The 15,434-nt window shown below is 34.3% G+C and overlaps 1 protein-coding gene across 1 annotated transcript; it reads right to left on the reverse strand.

Moving 5' to 3' along the window:
* Nucleotides 1-3,686: 3,686 nt before the first annotated feature.
* LOC148770166 (uncharacterized) lies at nt 3,687-15,102 on the reverse strand. The gene is made up of 8 exons (XM_088819022.1): nt 14,584-15,102; nt 13,396-14,170; nt 13,133-13,197; nt 12,363-12,995; nt 6,381-6,515; nt 5,356-5,527; nt 4,773-4,998; nt 3,687-3,690 (listed from the first exon to the last, which is right to left on the reverse strand). Exons 1-8 carry the CDS (start codon nt 15,100-15,102, stop codon nt 3,687-3,689), a joined length of 2,529 nt encoding a protein of 842 aa, XP_088675148.1.
* Between the last annotated feature and the right edge of the window lie 332 nt (nt 15,103-15,434).

The following is a 15,434-nucleotide window of genomic DNA, read 5'->3' on the forward strand; positions in this document are numbered from 1 at the left end:
CAACAAATCACACAAGTAAGGTTACTTTTTTTTTTCTCTATTAATTTTTTTCCGTATGTTTTATGTTTATTCATCTTTTTTTTTAATTATTTTCGATTAATGGTATTCAATTAAATACCTAAATTAATGGGTCCTTTATTAGTGGGTTATTATATTTTCGATTTTTCACTCCTATTAGTGGGTCATATATATGCCTAAATTAAAATAATATATATTCACTCAATTATATGGGATAGTTGCAAATTAGGTAATTTCATTTTATTTAAGCTAACTAATTAATTTCGTTGGATTATTTTAAGTGTATATATGAATTTTTAAAAATTTAGTCTTATTTAATTGATGAGTATCTTTTTTCAATATTCAACTATGCAGATTGCAATCTTCATTTGATGAAATAAAATAATAGTATTCAAATAAAGAAAATAAGATTAGAAATGAATATATACGTATGTATAATATCACACGATTATGATTATACTTTCCATTAGTATACATATCTAGAATTATATAGATTTTTCATAGTAATTAAATTAAGAATCTTAATTTACAGTTTTAATTATCTATTCAAGCACCACACTAATCTTTGTTTTTTTTTCCTACGTACGTATGCTACTACCAAAGCCTGATCAAATAATGATTATCACAGTTGATTATGCACAAAATTGAATAGTGCATAGTTAATTGAACAACAATTCTCAGTCGACGCATCAAAAGTATACCAATATAGGTCAGTTTTATACAAATTCATTTTTGTTGGATTTGATGGTTGTTTTAATTAATTGTCGTGTGTCTGCATAATTAAGAACAATTTAAATAATTTACAATTAATCTGATTGCATCATCGTATTCTTTTTAGATGAACGATAGAACGAAACCACCGGATTCACAGAATACATCCATTCTCTATGATGTACCTATTGGTAAGGCTTTAATAATCAAATACACATTTAGTTATTTTAGTTCATATGATAATAATTTATAAAATATCTTTTACTTCTCATTTCATCTGTACATTTATTTAACTGTATAATCAGTATATTATTCGGAAAAATAACTTTAATTAACATTTATTTTTGTCAATTTTTCTGTATTACATGATTTTTTTCAATACACGTTCGTTTTTATTCTTTTTTTGTATGTATTTAGAATATTCATTGCAACCGGTTGACGAAAAGGTTGCAAAACCTAAGCGCAAGATCAACACCGACAGTACGCGATTTCCGCCAAATGTAGTTGTTGGTAATGTTTTACAATAAAATAGCCTATCTTTTCATATTTTACAATACATATTGTACGTTTTAATACATATGTTATTGGTTGACTACAACCGTTGATTTTCCACACTTAAGATTTGTAGTTCTATTATGAATTTATGTAGTAATTTCTTTCAGGTACCTCTAATACTAAGAGATCATCAATATTAAGCACTAAAGTTGCTTTTTGGTACAATAATTTATCGAGCAATACATCAGAAAGTAAGAATTGTACTATTTATTATATATAAAATAACAATATAATTGTATAAATGTTCACATAATTTCAACTTCTACGAATGTACAGTTGTCAACAATTCGAATGTGCTGCCTGCTCAACAATACTCCATGAAAGAGAATTGGCACCCAGGAGCGCGGAATACTCGCGAAGTGACCAATGGTGTGCATGCTACACTACTACTTAACATTATAGTTTGGTATATTTACTTATTGTTAATGTGTATTGTCAAATAATCCCTTATATATTGCCAACGCACTTTAGACCAGCTTGATAACGGAAAGGGAAAAAATATCATGGACGAAGCCATAAAACCGCAATATGCTTCATTTTATGGAATGAGTGGTGTTCATAAGCGATCCGCTTGCGTTCTTACAGACATAACGAATGGTTAGTTATTAACCTCACCTGACATTTAAATACCACCATTTACATTTATATGATGTTTGAACTTTAAAGTAATGATTCAATTGTACGAATAGAATAATAATTTTATTTGACATCATGTTTGAAATAGACCTTCTCATAACCAACATGAACACGTTTAAATTATATAGATTGTATACATCTGTTTTACCTATATTGAACTAAATATTTAACATGTTTATTTTTTGCAGTTAATCAAGAAACGGTACAACAAGTTTCTTCTGAAAAAAGGAAATTGCTACATGATGCTTTTAATACACGACGTGTTGTTCGGACGCCATCGAGTTGGATTCTCAGTGATGTTTCAAATGGTGAGTTAATGACTTATACTTAATATTTCAAATAAGTTTGCTTTCATATATTTTACATGACTACAAATTTGTTTTTATATTTTTTTAAATTTCCTTACAATTGATTATATTTTCACTCAAAAGGAGAAAAACAAGAAATTGGAAAAGGAAAGGGAATTATCGTCGAGCACGGAACATCGCATGAAGACGCATTTCATGGAATCCGCGGTTTTCAAACTCCATTGAGTTGCGTTACATCGGACATACTTAATGATAATAATGCACTCAATAACCTTTACGGCTGGCACACACACACGCTACATAATTCGTTATTATTTAATGACATTTTAAACATCAACTACCATGTAATAAGACTATATTAAATACTTCATTATTTTACCATTGTTTTAAAATAATAATAATAAAAAGGCTAACATTTAAAGAAAAAATATTAACTAAACTAAATTAACTAAATTAAATTAACTAAACTAAATTAAGCAAATTAAAAAGACAAGAGCAAGAAAGCAGTAAAATCGAAGATTTAGCCAGAGAAAGCAAGTCTAGAATTTTATTCTTCCCCCTATGCGATTATTACTCCCCCAATTCCTTCAATTATGCAAGTAATTAACTCGGATTATTAACCTGAGATGCTAAATTAATCATAACCCGCTTCCGCGTGTATTACGATTCTAATATTCTAGATTCAATTACTGTATTCCTACGCAATTAATTCTAGAACACATCATGAAGCATAAATCTCAATAATTGCTACCTAAGAGATTAACTATATTCCTATAGAATATATGTTAATACCACAAATGCTCTTCTACCACAGTTCTAATTATTAACATGATCTTCCAATTCATGCGATTAACAATAACATAAAAGCACATAAGGTGATCAAGTTCATGCACGTAATAAAACAAGTAGAAGAAATAATATGGAATTAAAACTTTCATAAAATCATAGAATTGGGTTCATAAATCCCAGATAGGGTTCGAAATAAAATCCTAGAAATAAATAAATTAAAAACACAAATAAAATAAATCATAGACGATAAATCTTTGATTGGAGTCTTCGAATTCTTCGTCTTTGTTATTACTTCTTTGCTCTTGAAATTGCGTAAAAGATTGATTTTCCAATTCCGTGCTTGGCTTGGTCTTATATAGGATGGAAAACATGGAGAAGAAGGTAGTTTCCTTGTGCAATTAGGATTCCTTTACTGTGCCTAGGGGTGGAAATCGGACGGATCGGATCGGATTAGGGTGTTTCGGAAAATTTCCGATTTTTTTCGGAAGTCCAAAACGCCTTCCGATTCCGATTCCGATTTTTTTGGAATTCAAAAAGTGATTCCGATTCCGATTTTTTCGGAATTTTCGGAAAACCGGAATTTTTCGGAAATTTTTCGGAAATTTTTCGTAATTTTTCGGTATTTTTTCGGAATTTTTCCCAAAAAAAAAAAAAGAAAGAAAAAATTGATCACCTACACAGTAGCCAAATTGCAGAAAGAAACATCAAATAAGGGTATCGAAGTAATTCTAATAAATTTTGAGTTTTGACTTTTTTAATAATAATAATTGGAAAAAAAATATTAGTAATATACTGATACATATTACTAGTAATTAGTACAAACTGCGGATAGATATAGACATATAGTATATATTATATATAGTAATAAATATTAATATTATTATAATTGGAAAAATCGGAATAAATCGGAAAATAATCGGAATAATTTCGGATCGGAAATCGGAAATTCCGAAATTCTGTTATGTATTTTCGATTTCGATCCGATTTTTTTTTGGAAATTTCGGAAATCGGAATTTCGGAATTCGGAATTGAAAAAGTCGTTACAAAATCGGAATATTTCGGATCAGATTTGGCGGAAATCGGAATTTTCGTTCCAATTTCCACCCCTAACTGTGCCTTTACGCCTTCTCGGACGGTCGTCTGAGATTTTGTACTAAAAATCGGATGGCCGTCTCAAAAGTAGAGACTGCCTCTGTTTCTGAGACGGCCGTATGAGATTTAAGTGTATTTCTCAGACAGCCATCTGGGCTATATTTCTTCAGATTTTTGACTTCTTCACTTTTCGCCCATATTTTCTCCAAAATTGCAGTTTTGACTCTTTATTTATCCAATTCATCAATTTGTACCTAAAATACAATAAGTCCACATTTTAAGCACCAATTATCATTAAAACACACCAAAAGCTCAAATTAAAAGGTACGATTAAGTGTAAAAATATACACTCAACATTTTATCGGCAAGAAAACATTAGATTATCAAGGCATATGGGTTAAATAGAAAAACATATTAACTTAGAACAAATATTTACCCGACACATGTCTCCTCCAGCCAATAAAAGCATATGAGCACGACCTTTACCCGATATCCGACTTCGGTCGTACTCTCCAACGAACCCTCGGTCTTCCTCATTGCGATTGTATGATCGGTTGTATCCCAAAAGGAATCCTTCCCCTTTCGGTTTACCCCATAAATGAACATGCACATCCCTGCCCCCCCCCCCCCCCCCCCCCCCCCCCCCCAAGGCACATGAATGACCTCAGGATCCACTCGGGGTCGTTTCCATTATTAACCACAAGATCCGACTCCTCCCCCTCAACATCATGATTACAACCATCTCCACTCACATGAGGGGTCTCAACGCGGGTCACTTCGCACGATTTACTACTACTTGACTTCGCTTGCTTCAAAGGGTCCTTCCTCGCTTGTTTTTTCGCACCTCCAGTAGCCTTAGCCCGAAGGGCCGCGAAATCGATAAACCCGTCTAAAAATAAAAACCATTACCAACAGTTGGATAAAAAGAATAGCATAGACAAGAAAAAATAAGGCACATATGCATAAATAAATCGAGTAGACTACACGAAAGGATATAGGCTTCAGACCCTTCGGAATCATATAACTCGGGTCAAACTCTAAATCACATAACTTCGACTCCCTAATCCGCTTCCCCATATTTTTCATTATTTTGAAAATTTCGCATACCGGATTCCAAACAAGGGGAGCATCGAACGTGGGAGCCTCACATAGAAAAATAAAGTACTCCATTTTCCCCAAGTCAATTTAATCGCTTTCAAAAAATTGTAAGCAACCCGAGGGTTTGTGCAGAAGAAGGGTAAATTACTCGCACGATGTAGCATAAACAACGCCTTGAACATCTCGACGCTAATCGGTAAGCCTACTTCGGTCATTCTTAGACGAAGCGTCTCGAACGTGAGAATCACGTTCGGAGTTAATTGACTATACCCTATCCCAAATTCTTCGCATATCTTCAAGAGGGTCATGTCAGGCACAATCTGCGAAGTACACGTCAAATAAGCAACATATTATGTATGGAACCCGTCAGGTGGTGCATACAATCGTTCGCCTTTTTTAGGCAAGCGCATCTCAATATTCCTCGGAGCGCCAAGTAGCTCACGAAGAACCCGGAATAGCAATTCGGTCAACGAGGTATCAAAATCCACCAAGTCAAGATTAATTGGTTTTATTTTCTTCCCTCTATTTTTGTTTATAATGACATCTTCACGTGGAATGTCATCCTCACATTCAACATATCCGTCCGGTTTTACGTCACTCTCGGATCCCTCAGACTCATTAGACAAACTCGACTTAAGTGATTCTTTACTATCACTCCCAAAATCTACAAATTGGGACCTAAGACGTCGCCTACTAGTACCAACCTCATCAATAGTATTAGTAATATCAACATTTGATACCAAATTATGACTCCTAGAAGACGCACGTTGTCGGCCCTCGAAAATGCCCGAAAAACACGCGCCCACATGCGCTGGAAAGAGATCCAGATGTGCAATCACACGCGCGTCCCTGCACGCCACCAATCGCGCGACGCGCGCAATCTCCCCCACCGCGCGTCGCGCCCCCCCGACGCGCCCCACCTACCCCACCCGCCCCTCTCTCTCTCTCTCTCTCTCTCTCTCTCTCTCTCTCTCTCCTGCCCCACTCCCTTGCCCCGGGCTCCGTGCGCGGCTTCTCCCTCACACACAAAACGCGCGGCTCCAACTCGCGTGGCTCCTCTCACACCCTAAAGTCGCGCGGCTTGGTCTACTAGCTCCGTAGCCAAAGCTCCAACAAACCCTAATCGCGTGTCAACAGAACGCCCGATTTCTTCCTCCGGTGCAATTTGTTTACCGGAACCCGACCAAATCCCTTCCCTACGGTTCCAAACGTCATCTCGTTCTCCCCAATCGACCTTCGCAATATAATTTTCAACTGTTTCACCTTCCCCGCTTCGATCATATAAATTATTTTATCCGACGAACCTCTCTGACAGAAAATATATTATTTTCTACAACAGAGTATATAAAGAATAATAAATAAAGTATGGGGATAAAAAAATTGATTCCTCACCCATATTTATTCCACGCGAATCTTGAAACTTCTTCCAACTGACTTCAAAAGGGATAACTTACTCCAAACAAATTTTATATTTAAGCACCTTAAATATAAATCCGCCTACAAATCCAGATTGCAAAATAATTATAAAATTTTATTATTATCTCTTCATCCACGACACAAACATGAAAATCAGAATACAAGTCTACTCTCGACACGATCCGACACCTCCCTCAATTTCGCTACCACATCGGCTCGAGAGTGGAGGGCTTAATGATATGTCTATTAGCCCATCCCAATAGACTCATATTTACAGGTCCACAGACCCAGTTTAAAAGCCAATACTACGGAGGCCCAATCACCTTCAAATAAGGTTTGGGTCCGATAAATTGATCTCGGCGGAGTCAATGAAATATAAATAGAACTTAAATTTATTTAATTAAGGTACGTCTTATTATTTGATCTACTCGTATTCTCTCTACTAATACCGACTATCCGCACATCTGATTTGAGCGTTGGAGGGGTTTCCGTCGGATCAATTCTCGGCTTAGATTACGTGTTTTCTATTCGCAGGATTCATAAGTTAATTAGAGTGTTTCATGACTATCTAGCTCGTGAGCACGTGACCGACCTTGCTTTCCTAGCTCTTTCTAATCCAATATCTAAGGTGATCTAACAAATAGCATCATCACTACCAAATTAAATAATTTTCTAAATAATGATTAACTAAGTAATGAGAGTAAAACATGTTAAAAAATATAAATCTTATATATAAAAGAAAGAAACGTTGGGCAACCCTAAAAAACTCTAATGGTATTTCTGTAATTATTTATTTTTAATATATTTTCTCTACTAATTTCTAACTATAATTTTTAACAATTACCAAAATTAAAACTTACCCGTGAAGAATCCTACCTTATTGGTACTTATGTATTATTTATTTTTAATTTTTATTCTCTACTAATTTTTTAACTATAATTTTCAATAATTATTAATCTCCAATTTTTCATCAATATACCTCAAATCTTAAGATATAATGCTAGAAATTCGATTTGTCAAATCTTATTCTATTTATTTGGATTATAAATCGTAATATGTAAGATTTAAAAAAACTAATGTTATATAAAATATGAATATTACTATATTATTAAATTTTACTATATTAGTGTACTGTATTTTCATAGTATTTATTAAATTGATTATTTATTTATTTTCAGTCTTTAAATAATGGGCGAATAACAAAAAAGCTCATCACATGGGACTTAAATGCACATTGGTCCACAAAAAAAAAACAGTCTCTCAATTAAACCCATCCCCATGTCTTTAGTCTAAAATACCCTCCATAATATAATTCTTATCAATTTCATCCATAATGCTCTAACTTCCTTAATATTATACATTGACCCCGGATTTCAACAAATATATCACATTAACCCCCAAAACTTTTTTTTTCGAAAAATAATTTTTGTTTCTAAATTTTTTTTCCGGCCAGATTCCGGCGTTGACTTTTTTTTCGAATTTTTTTTTCTTAGAAAAAAATATTTTAATTAATATTATTGTCTTGGCTACTAAATTACTGTCTCAAACAGTAATATTACTGTTTGGGACAATAATCTTATGAATATTATTTTCCCGAACAGTAATATTATTAATATTATTGTCTAAGCCAGTTAAATTACTGTTGGAGACAGTAATTTAGCAGGCAAGGCAGTAATATTAATTAAAATAATTTTTTTTAAGAAAAAAATTGAAAAAAAAAAGCTAATTAACAGTTAAATTACCGTCTCCGACAGTTAAATAACTGCTGGAGACAGTAATTTAGCAACGAATACAGTAATATTAATTAATTTGTTTTAAGAATAAAAAAGTCAATTAACAGTTAAATTAATGTCTTCGACAGTTAAATAACTGTTGGAGGCAGTAATTTAGCAACCAATACAGTAATATTAATTAAAATATTCAAAAAAAAGTCAATTAACAGTTAAATTACTATCTCCCGACAGATAAATTACTGCTGGAGACAGTAATTTAGCAGCAAATACAGTAAAATTAATTTAAATATTTTTGAGAAAAAAAAATCAATTAACAGTTAAATTACTATCTCCGACAGTTAAATAACTGCAGGAGACAGTAATTTAGCAGCCAAGACAGTAATATTAATTAAAATATTTTTTTAAGAAAAAACAAAATTATTAAAAAAAAAAAAAATCAATGTCGGAGATCCGGCGTTCTACTGCAGTTGACCGGCCGGAAAAAAAAGTTTTCAAAAAAAAAAAAAAGTCAACGCCGGTCAACGGTTTGAAATTATGGTTAAAATTGGTTAATTGATGAAATTGGGCTAATTTTGGGTGTAAATCATAAAATTGAAGTTGAATTGGGGGTAATTTTGGTATATATAAAGGGATTTTCCTTATTTGTAAATAAGTTTGTATGGGCTGGATTTATTTGAAACACAAAAAAGTTGGATGTCTCTCTTTCAATTAAATAGTATCCCGTGCATTGTAGGGGGGAAAAATGCTAGTATATCTAAAACAAATATATACGTATTTGTAGCATTCCCGCTAAGCAATACGTTTTCAATCCTTTACGAGGAGGCAAATGATTTTTCAGGCCTTTACCAGGCAAATGATTTTGCCCATTCAAAAATCAAAAGTACCAAACGTGGAAACAACTTTCTTCAGAATAATCAACATAAACAAATTCTTCTACAAACAAACTATGAAGACTAAAAACTTTATTAATTCATCTGGAAACAAACCAAACAAACAAAAGAAAACACAAACCTAGTGAGCAGCACATTCACCTGTCCCAAGTAATACTCATTGTACTCATAAGTCTTGCCATAACATGCCTCGTGTCTATCCCGCGTTGACAAATTAACCCCCAATTGCAAGCCGGCTCTCTCAACACGTCGCCGGTCCAGTTCCTCCAAGAACTCGACTTTACAAGGTCCAATAATATAATTGGGTTTCATTAGATTATTAATTTTATCTTGATTGACCCTATTTTGGTAACCAAATGATGCCTAAAAATATAAAAACCCTGAGAAGAATAAAGAGAAAACAAAAGTACAAGAAGAAAAATTGAGTAAACTGCAAAAAGTACCCTGTAATCTCTATATAGCAAACACCCCATATGAAATTATTTATATAGCATATTCTCGGCCAATTATTTATTTGAGTGTTGACTTGATATAAAAGACACAAATACCCTTGGGGTTTTGCAATTAATAAATTCATATATTTTATAAATATTTTAATTATTTTATTTTTGTTATATCTTAATTAGAAAAGTACAATGAATTCTTTTATTTCTATTTTTATTATCAAATAATTTTTGTATATAGTTTTATATTATCCCTACTTTAAAAGAAAATTCAAATTATTATGTATTTTTTTATTATGTATTTAAAAAAATCTATCTCCAAATTTTTTATATTTTTTCAATTTAATTGTTACAAATTTAAAAAAATTAATTTCTAAACAATCAAATTAAAATAAAATATACAGTTAAACCTCTATAAATTAATACAGTTGGGACCAACGAAATTTCATTAATTTAGCGAAATATTAACTTATCGATAAATTAATAATTATTAATTTATACATTAATTAATAACTTATTAATTTATGAAATTATTTTTATTATTATTTTCAATAAATACATTTTTTTTTTAAATTACGTGTATATTTTTCATTGTACCATTAGTTCAATGCACTATAGAACACGTTTCACGAGCGGAAGCTCTAAAAGCAGCAATGGTATAGAACGATTTTATGTTGAGGTATGAGAAAACTATACCGAATGTTCTAACCATGTTATGAAAAGCGAGGGACGAGATTGATGCTAATGTGAACTTCAATAAGAAACAAGCGACAATTAAATTATATTGTATTAAACTTTCATAGATCTATAAACTATGTACTATACCATGTAATTTAAGAATTATTTTTATGCATTATTAATTTATATATTATATGGGGCTTCTTAAAATTTTCGAATGTGTATTATCTTATAAATTTAGCGAATTATTAATTTAGCACGTTGTCCCCGAGTCGGGACCGGAAAAATTTATTATTTAAGCGAGGTTATTAATTTATCGGGTATTAATTTATCGAGGTTCTACTGTATATGCATATAAATACATTTTGTGACAATTTCGTCATTTCATGTCAAAAAATCAGCTACCAGCCGCACATTCAGCGAGTGAGCGGCACTAAAGTCACCCATGGGGGTTTCTACCTTTGACTAAATTTCAACAGGGGGTTGCTAGTTTATTTATCACATAGGAGTTTTTGCTATTTGGAGATTACACAGTACTTTTTGCAGTTTACTCAAGAAAAATTAGCAGTTACGGGTTCGGGAAATGAGGATTGGAGGTGTTTGGATAATAGAATAATTGGTTGGGAGTAGGACTGTGAAGTGTTTTGGTTATAGGTGTATAGTTAAATGGAGAATGAAAAAAATTAAAAAATCAATTAAAGAAGGGTAAACTGGTCAATTCAGGTGGGTAGGGAGCTAAGTGTAGTGAAACTTAAAAGGGGGAGTGCATGTCTAAAGTAAACTATTGAGAACTGAATCGTATTTGAAATTAGGTAAAATGTATTTTCGAGCAAAAACCCCAATTTACTCCCAAGGCTAATAGTTAACCCAAGCTAATTTTATTAATTACTTTTTGAACTCCTCATTATGTTGGATTTTCTTTATTTTTCCAAGCATTTTTAACTTCCAATTCAATGTATGCACAAAAGAGTTGCTAGTTTATTTATCACATAGGAGTTTTTGCTATTTGGAGATTACACAGTACTTTTTGCAGTTTACTCAAGAAAAATTGGCAGTTACGGGTTCTGGAAATGAGGATTGGAGGTGTTTGGAAAATAGAATAATTGGTTGGGAGTAGGAACATGAAGTATTTTGGTTATAAGTATAGTTAAATGGAGAAGGATTATTGTGGGAGACAGATTCTTCATTTTAGTTAATAGAATTATTTAGTGGATTACTTAAAATTCACTAAAATAGAATTATTTAGTGAATCTGTCAAAATCCTTGTGGGAGATAGATTCGACGTGTGAGGGCAATAGTGGAGAGAAAGGAGAGGCCGGCGCGGTAGAGAGAAAATAGAGGGGAGACAGCGATTGTTGAGAAAAAAAAAACATGAGCGTGAATGGAGATGGGGAGGAAAGAGTTGGGGATGTGGAGGAATATAATGTGAGAGAAAATAAATGTTTGATGGTTTGGACTAAGGGTATTATAGTGACATTATATTATTTATTGTAACTAAAAAATATTTTGGATTTATCTTAAAATTGGAAAAATATTTTTGGTAATCTTGTTTTTTTTTTTTTTGTTCCAATGTAAAATTTTATATCATCAAGAGTCAGAAACATGTTAAGTGGTGCATGCCACTGCCACTGCCATTCTTAAGTTATTGCCTCATCTTTGAAGAGGCAATTTCTTGGTTTCCACTTCAAAGATGAGGCAATTTCTTGCTTTCCAGATCAAGTAAGTGGTGCATGCCACTGCCATTATCCTTTATTTGCTTTTAACAGTCTTGCCTCTGCCTTGTCTTTTGAATTTTTTCAATGCATTCTCCATAGTGAGTAGGTTGGAATCAATTCTCAACCATGATTTAATAGGATTCCATATTTGCTGACTCACATGGCATTTATAGAAGAGATGATTTACTGTTTCAACCTCCATTTGGCAGAATGGGCATGTAGCATCTGCAATTCTCTCTCCAAATTTCTTCCTTGTCTTTAATTTGTGACTTATGCTCACCCAGAGGCAATAAGAGTGTTTTGGTTGAATGAATCTAGCCCATACTAGTTTGCCCCACCAAACTATATTCTGTTTTCGTCTTCCCCATTCATAAGCTGCCTTAGTGTTGAATTTTCCCCCTTTGTTCCATTCCTCAAGGAGCTCAGCAGCTTTTTCTTGAGATCCTGCCCTCAGAATGAGTTGATCTCTCAACTTGGTCAAAGCTTTAAGCAAAGGCATACTATCTCTTTTAGGTACCCATCCCCAGAAATCTGTTGTATTAAGGAAGTGAGAGTGGAGCCATTGGATCCACAGAGCTTTCTTATTTGAATGTATATTCCAGAGCTCTCTCAGCAACATTGTTGTATTCCATTCTTTGAGGTTTCTCAGACCAAGACCTCCTTCTGTATTGGGGTAGCACAATCCTTCCCATGTAACAGTAGCAACTCTGGCTTGCCATAGGAATATGCTGCACATCCTTTCGATTCTGTGAGTGACTTCAACAGGGAGTTGAAATATGGCCAGCCAATAGCAAATGATTCCTTGGATCACTGTTCTGATCAGTTCAGATCTTCCTGAGTAGGAAAGACTTGATGCAGGCCAGGAATAAAGCAGATCTCTGATCTTGTTCAGCAGCATGGGGTACTGAGGCACCTTTAATTTTGAAGCAGCAAGGGGAATACCCAGATACTTGAAAGGAAACCTCTTTGCATTGACAAAGTGTTCTCAAGGGAGCTGGCTTCTTGGTGATTAACTCCTGCTAAGTACACATTAGACTTCAATACACTAACTTTCAGCCCTGTAACTTCACCCATCTCTGTGAGGCTATCCATAAGGATCTTAACTGACCATTCATCTGCTCTAGAAAACAACATGAGGTCATCAGCAAATGCAAGGTGAGTAATTTTCATCTTCTCACACTTTGAGTGATAATTGAAATCTCCCTGATTGGCTTTGGTACTTATGGTTCTTGAGAAATATTCAAGACCAATCACAAATAAGAATGGGGATATGGGATCTCCCGGCCTCAGACCCTAGCCTCCTTTGAACATACCATGTAAGCTGCCATTGAGGGATAATGAGTATGATGTTGTGGTAACACATTCCATGATCCACTGTGAGAACTGAGTGGGGAACTTTAACTCATCCAAAAGATCTTTTAAAAAGGACCAGCTCATGGAGTCATAAGCTTTCCTAAGATCCACCTTCACCAAGCACTTGGGTGATGTTCTAGCTCTCTCATACAGTCTCACAAGGGCTTCAGCTAAGTGTATGTTATCACTTATGAGTCTTCCCTCAATAAAAGCTGATTGGGCCATATTTACAATTGAATTCAGCACTCTTCCAAGTCTGGCTGAGAGGATTTTGGCAATCAATTTATATACAATATTGCAGAGAGCAATTGGTCTGTAATCCATCACTGTGGATGCATGAGTTGATTTTGGAATGAGGGCCAAAATTGTATGATTCATCTGTTTCAACAGCTTATCAGTGTGGAAGAATTCCTTGACAGCAGCAATGACTGAGGGTCCCACAATAGACCAGCTTTTCTTGAAAAAATAAGAATTATAGCCATCTGGTCCAGGTGCTTTATCATTACCAATGCTGGAGAGAGCTGCATCGATCTCAGCAACTAAATCAGCAACTAAATCAGCTCTTTGTTCTGCATTTAGTACAGGGCCAGATGCCACTATGCTCTTATCAAGAGGTTTGCAATGATCACTTTCTCCCAGTAATGTTTCATAGAACTGTAAGAACTCTTTGGCCACTTCCTCTTCTGATGTTGTTGATTGGCCATCAGCTTTGGTAATTGCAGCTACGAAATTTCTCTTGTTTCATTTCTTGACCAAGTTATGGAAGAACTTAGTGCTTCTGTGAGCCTTTAGTGTATATTGACACTTAGCTTTTTGTTCAAGAAATTGCCTCTCTGCCTCTCCCAAAAAATTTGCTTTCTGTTTCCTTTCCTTGACAGTAGTTTGGAACATTGTATTTGTTAAATCTCCCTGTAGTTGAGCTTGAGCTTCCTCAAGATCCTTCTTTGCTTTTGATGCTCTCTCTGTGATGTGGTTGTATGCTTGGGAATTTAGTTGTTTCAGGGGTATTTTAGTGCCTTAAGCAGTCTACACAGTTTGTATTGTGCTGTGCCCTGCCCTTCATATGTCCAATTATCTTGAAGAATCTGTAGGAATTGATCATGTGTGGCCCACATATTAAAGAATTTAAGATGTCTTCTTTTGTGTACAGTATTGTCATTAATTGACAGAAGGCATGGTGAGTGATCTGATATACGGCCAGGTTGAAGAAATTGTACATCATTGTTGGCTGCCACAGAGAACCAGTGGTTGTTTCCCATAGCCCTATCTAATTTGCTCCAAATGGTGTTGCCAATGTTGGAGTTTGACCATGTAAATTTACATCCTCTGTAGGGGAGATCTTGTAGAGTCAGACTTAGCACACAGTCTTGGAAATCTCTCATCTCATGCGCCTGTGGATCATTTCCCCCCTCTTTCTCATCTGGACTAAGGATATAGTTAAAGTCTCCAAGCAACAACCAAGGTTCAGTTAAGTGTTCACCATATGAATAAAGCCCATCCCATAACTCAGTTCTATCAGGTTTTGAGTATAATCCATAAGCAAAGATGAGGTGAAACCTGATACCTCTAACCTCTGTTTTCATAACCTCCACTTCCACTGTATCAGGGTTCCACACAATCAAGATTCTACCTCCAGGATGTTCACTTAGGTTGTTTGTCTCTCTCATTCCCCCAGTCTGTTGCTAAAAAATCTATCAATCTTATCTTGCAGTTTCATCTTAAATTCCAGAATTCCCATTATATCAATCTTATTTCTCAGAATGAAGTCTCTAACTTCATTCTGTTTGAGAGGCTTGTTAAAGCCTCTCACATTCCAGTGAGCCACTATCATTGAGATGGGGGAGGGAAAAGCACCCTCCTTGCTTCTTCAGTAGATTTAGGTTGCTCAATTGACTTTTTTGCATCTGTTCTTCCTTTATTTGAGTCCCCTCCTTTGGTGGCATATGGTCCTATGTACTTGTCCTTTAGGTGAGGAGATAGAGAGACTGTTAGCTTCTTA

This window comes from Erythranthe guttata, chromosome 6 (assembly GCF_056151865.1).
Source record: "Erythranthe guttata isolate IM_541 chromosome 6, IM_541, whole genome shotgun sequence".
In the NCBI taxonomy this organism is placed as follows: domain Eukaryota; kingdom Viridiplantae; phylum Streptophyta; class Magnoliopsida; order Lamiales; family Phrymaceae; genus Erythranthe; species Erythranthe guttata.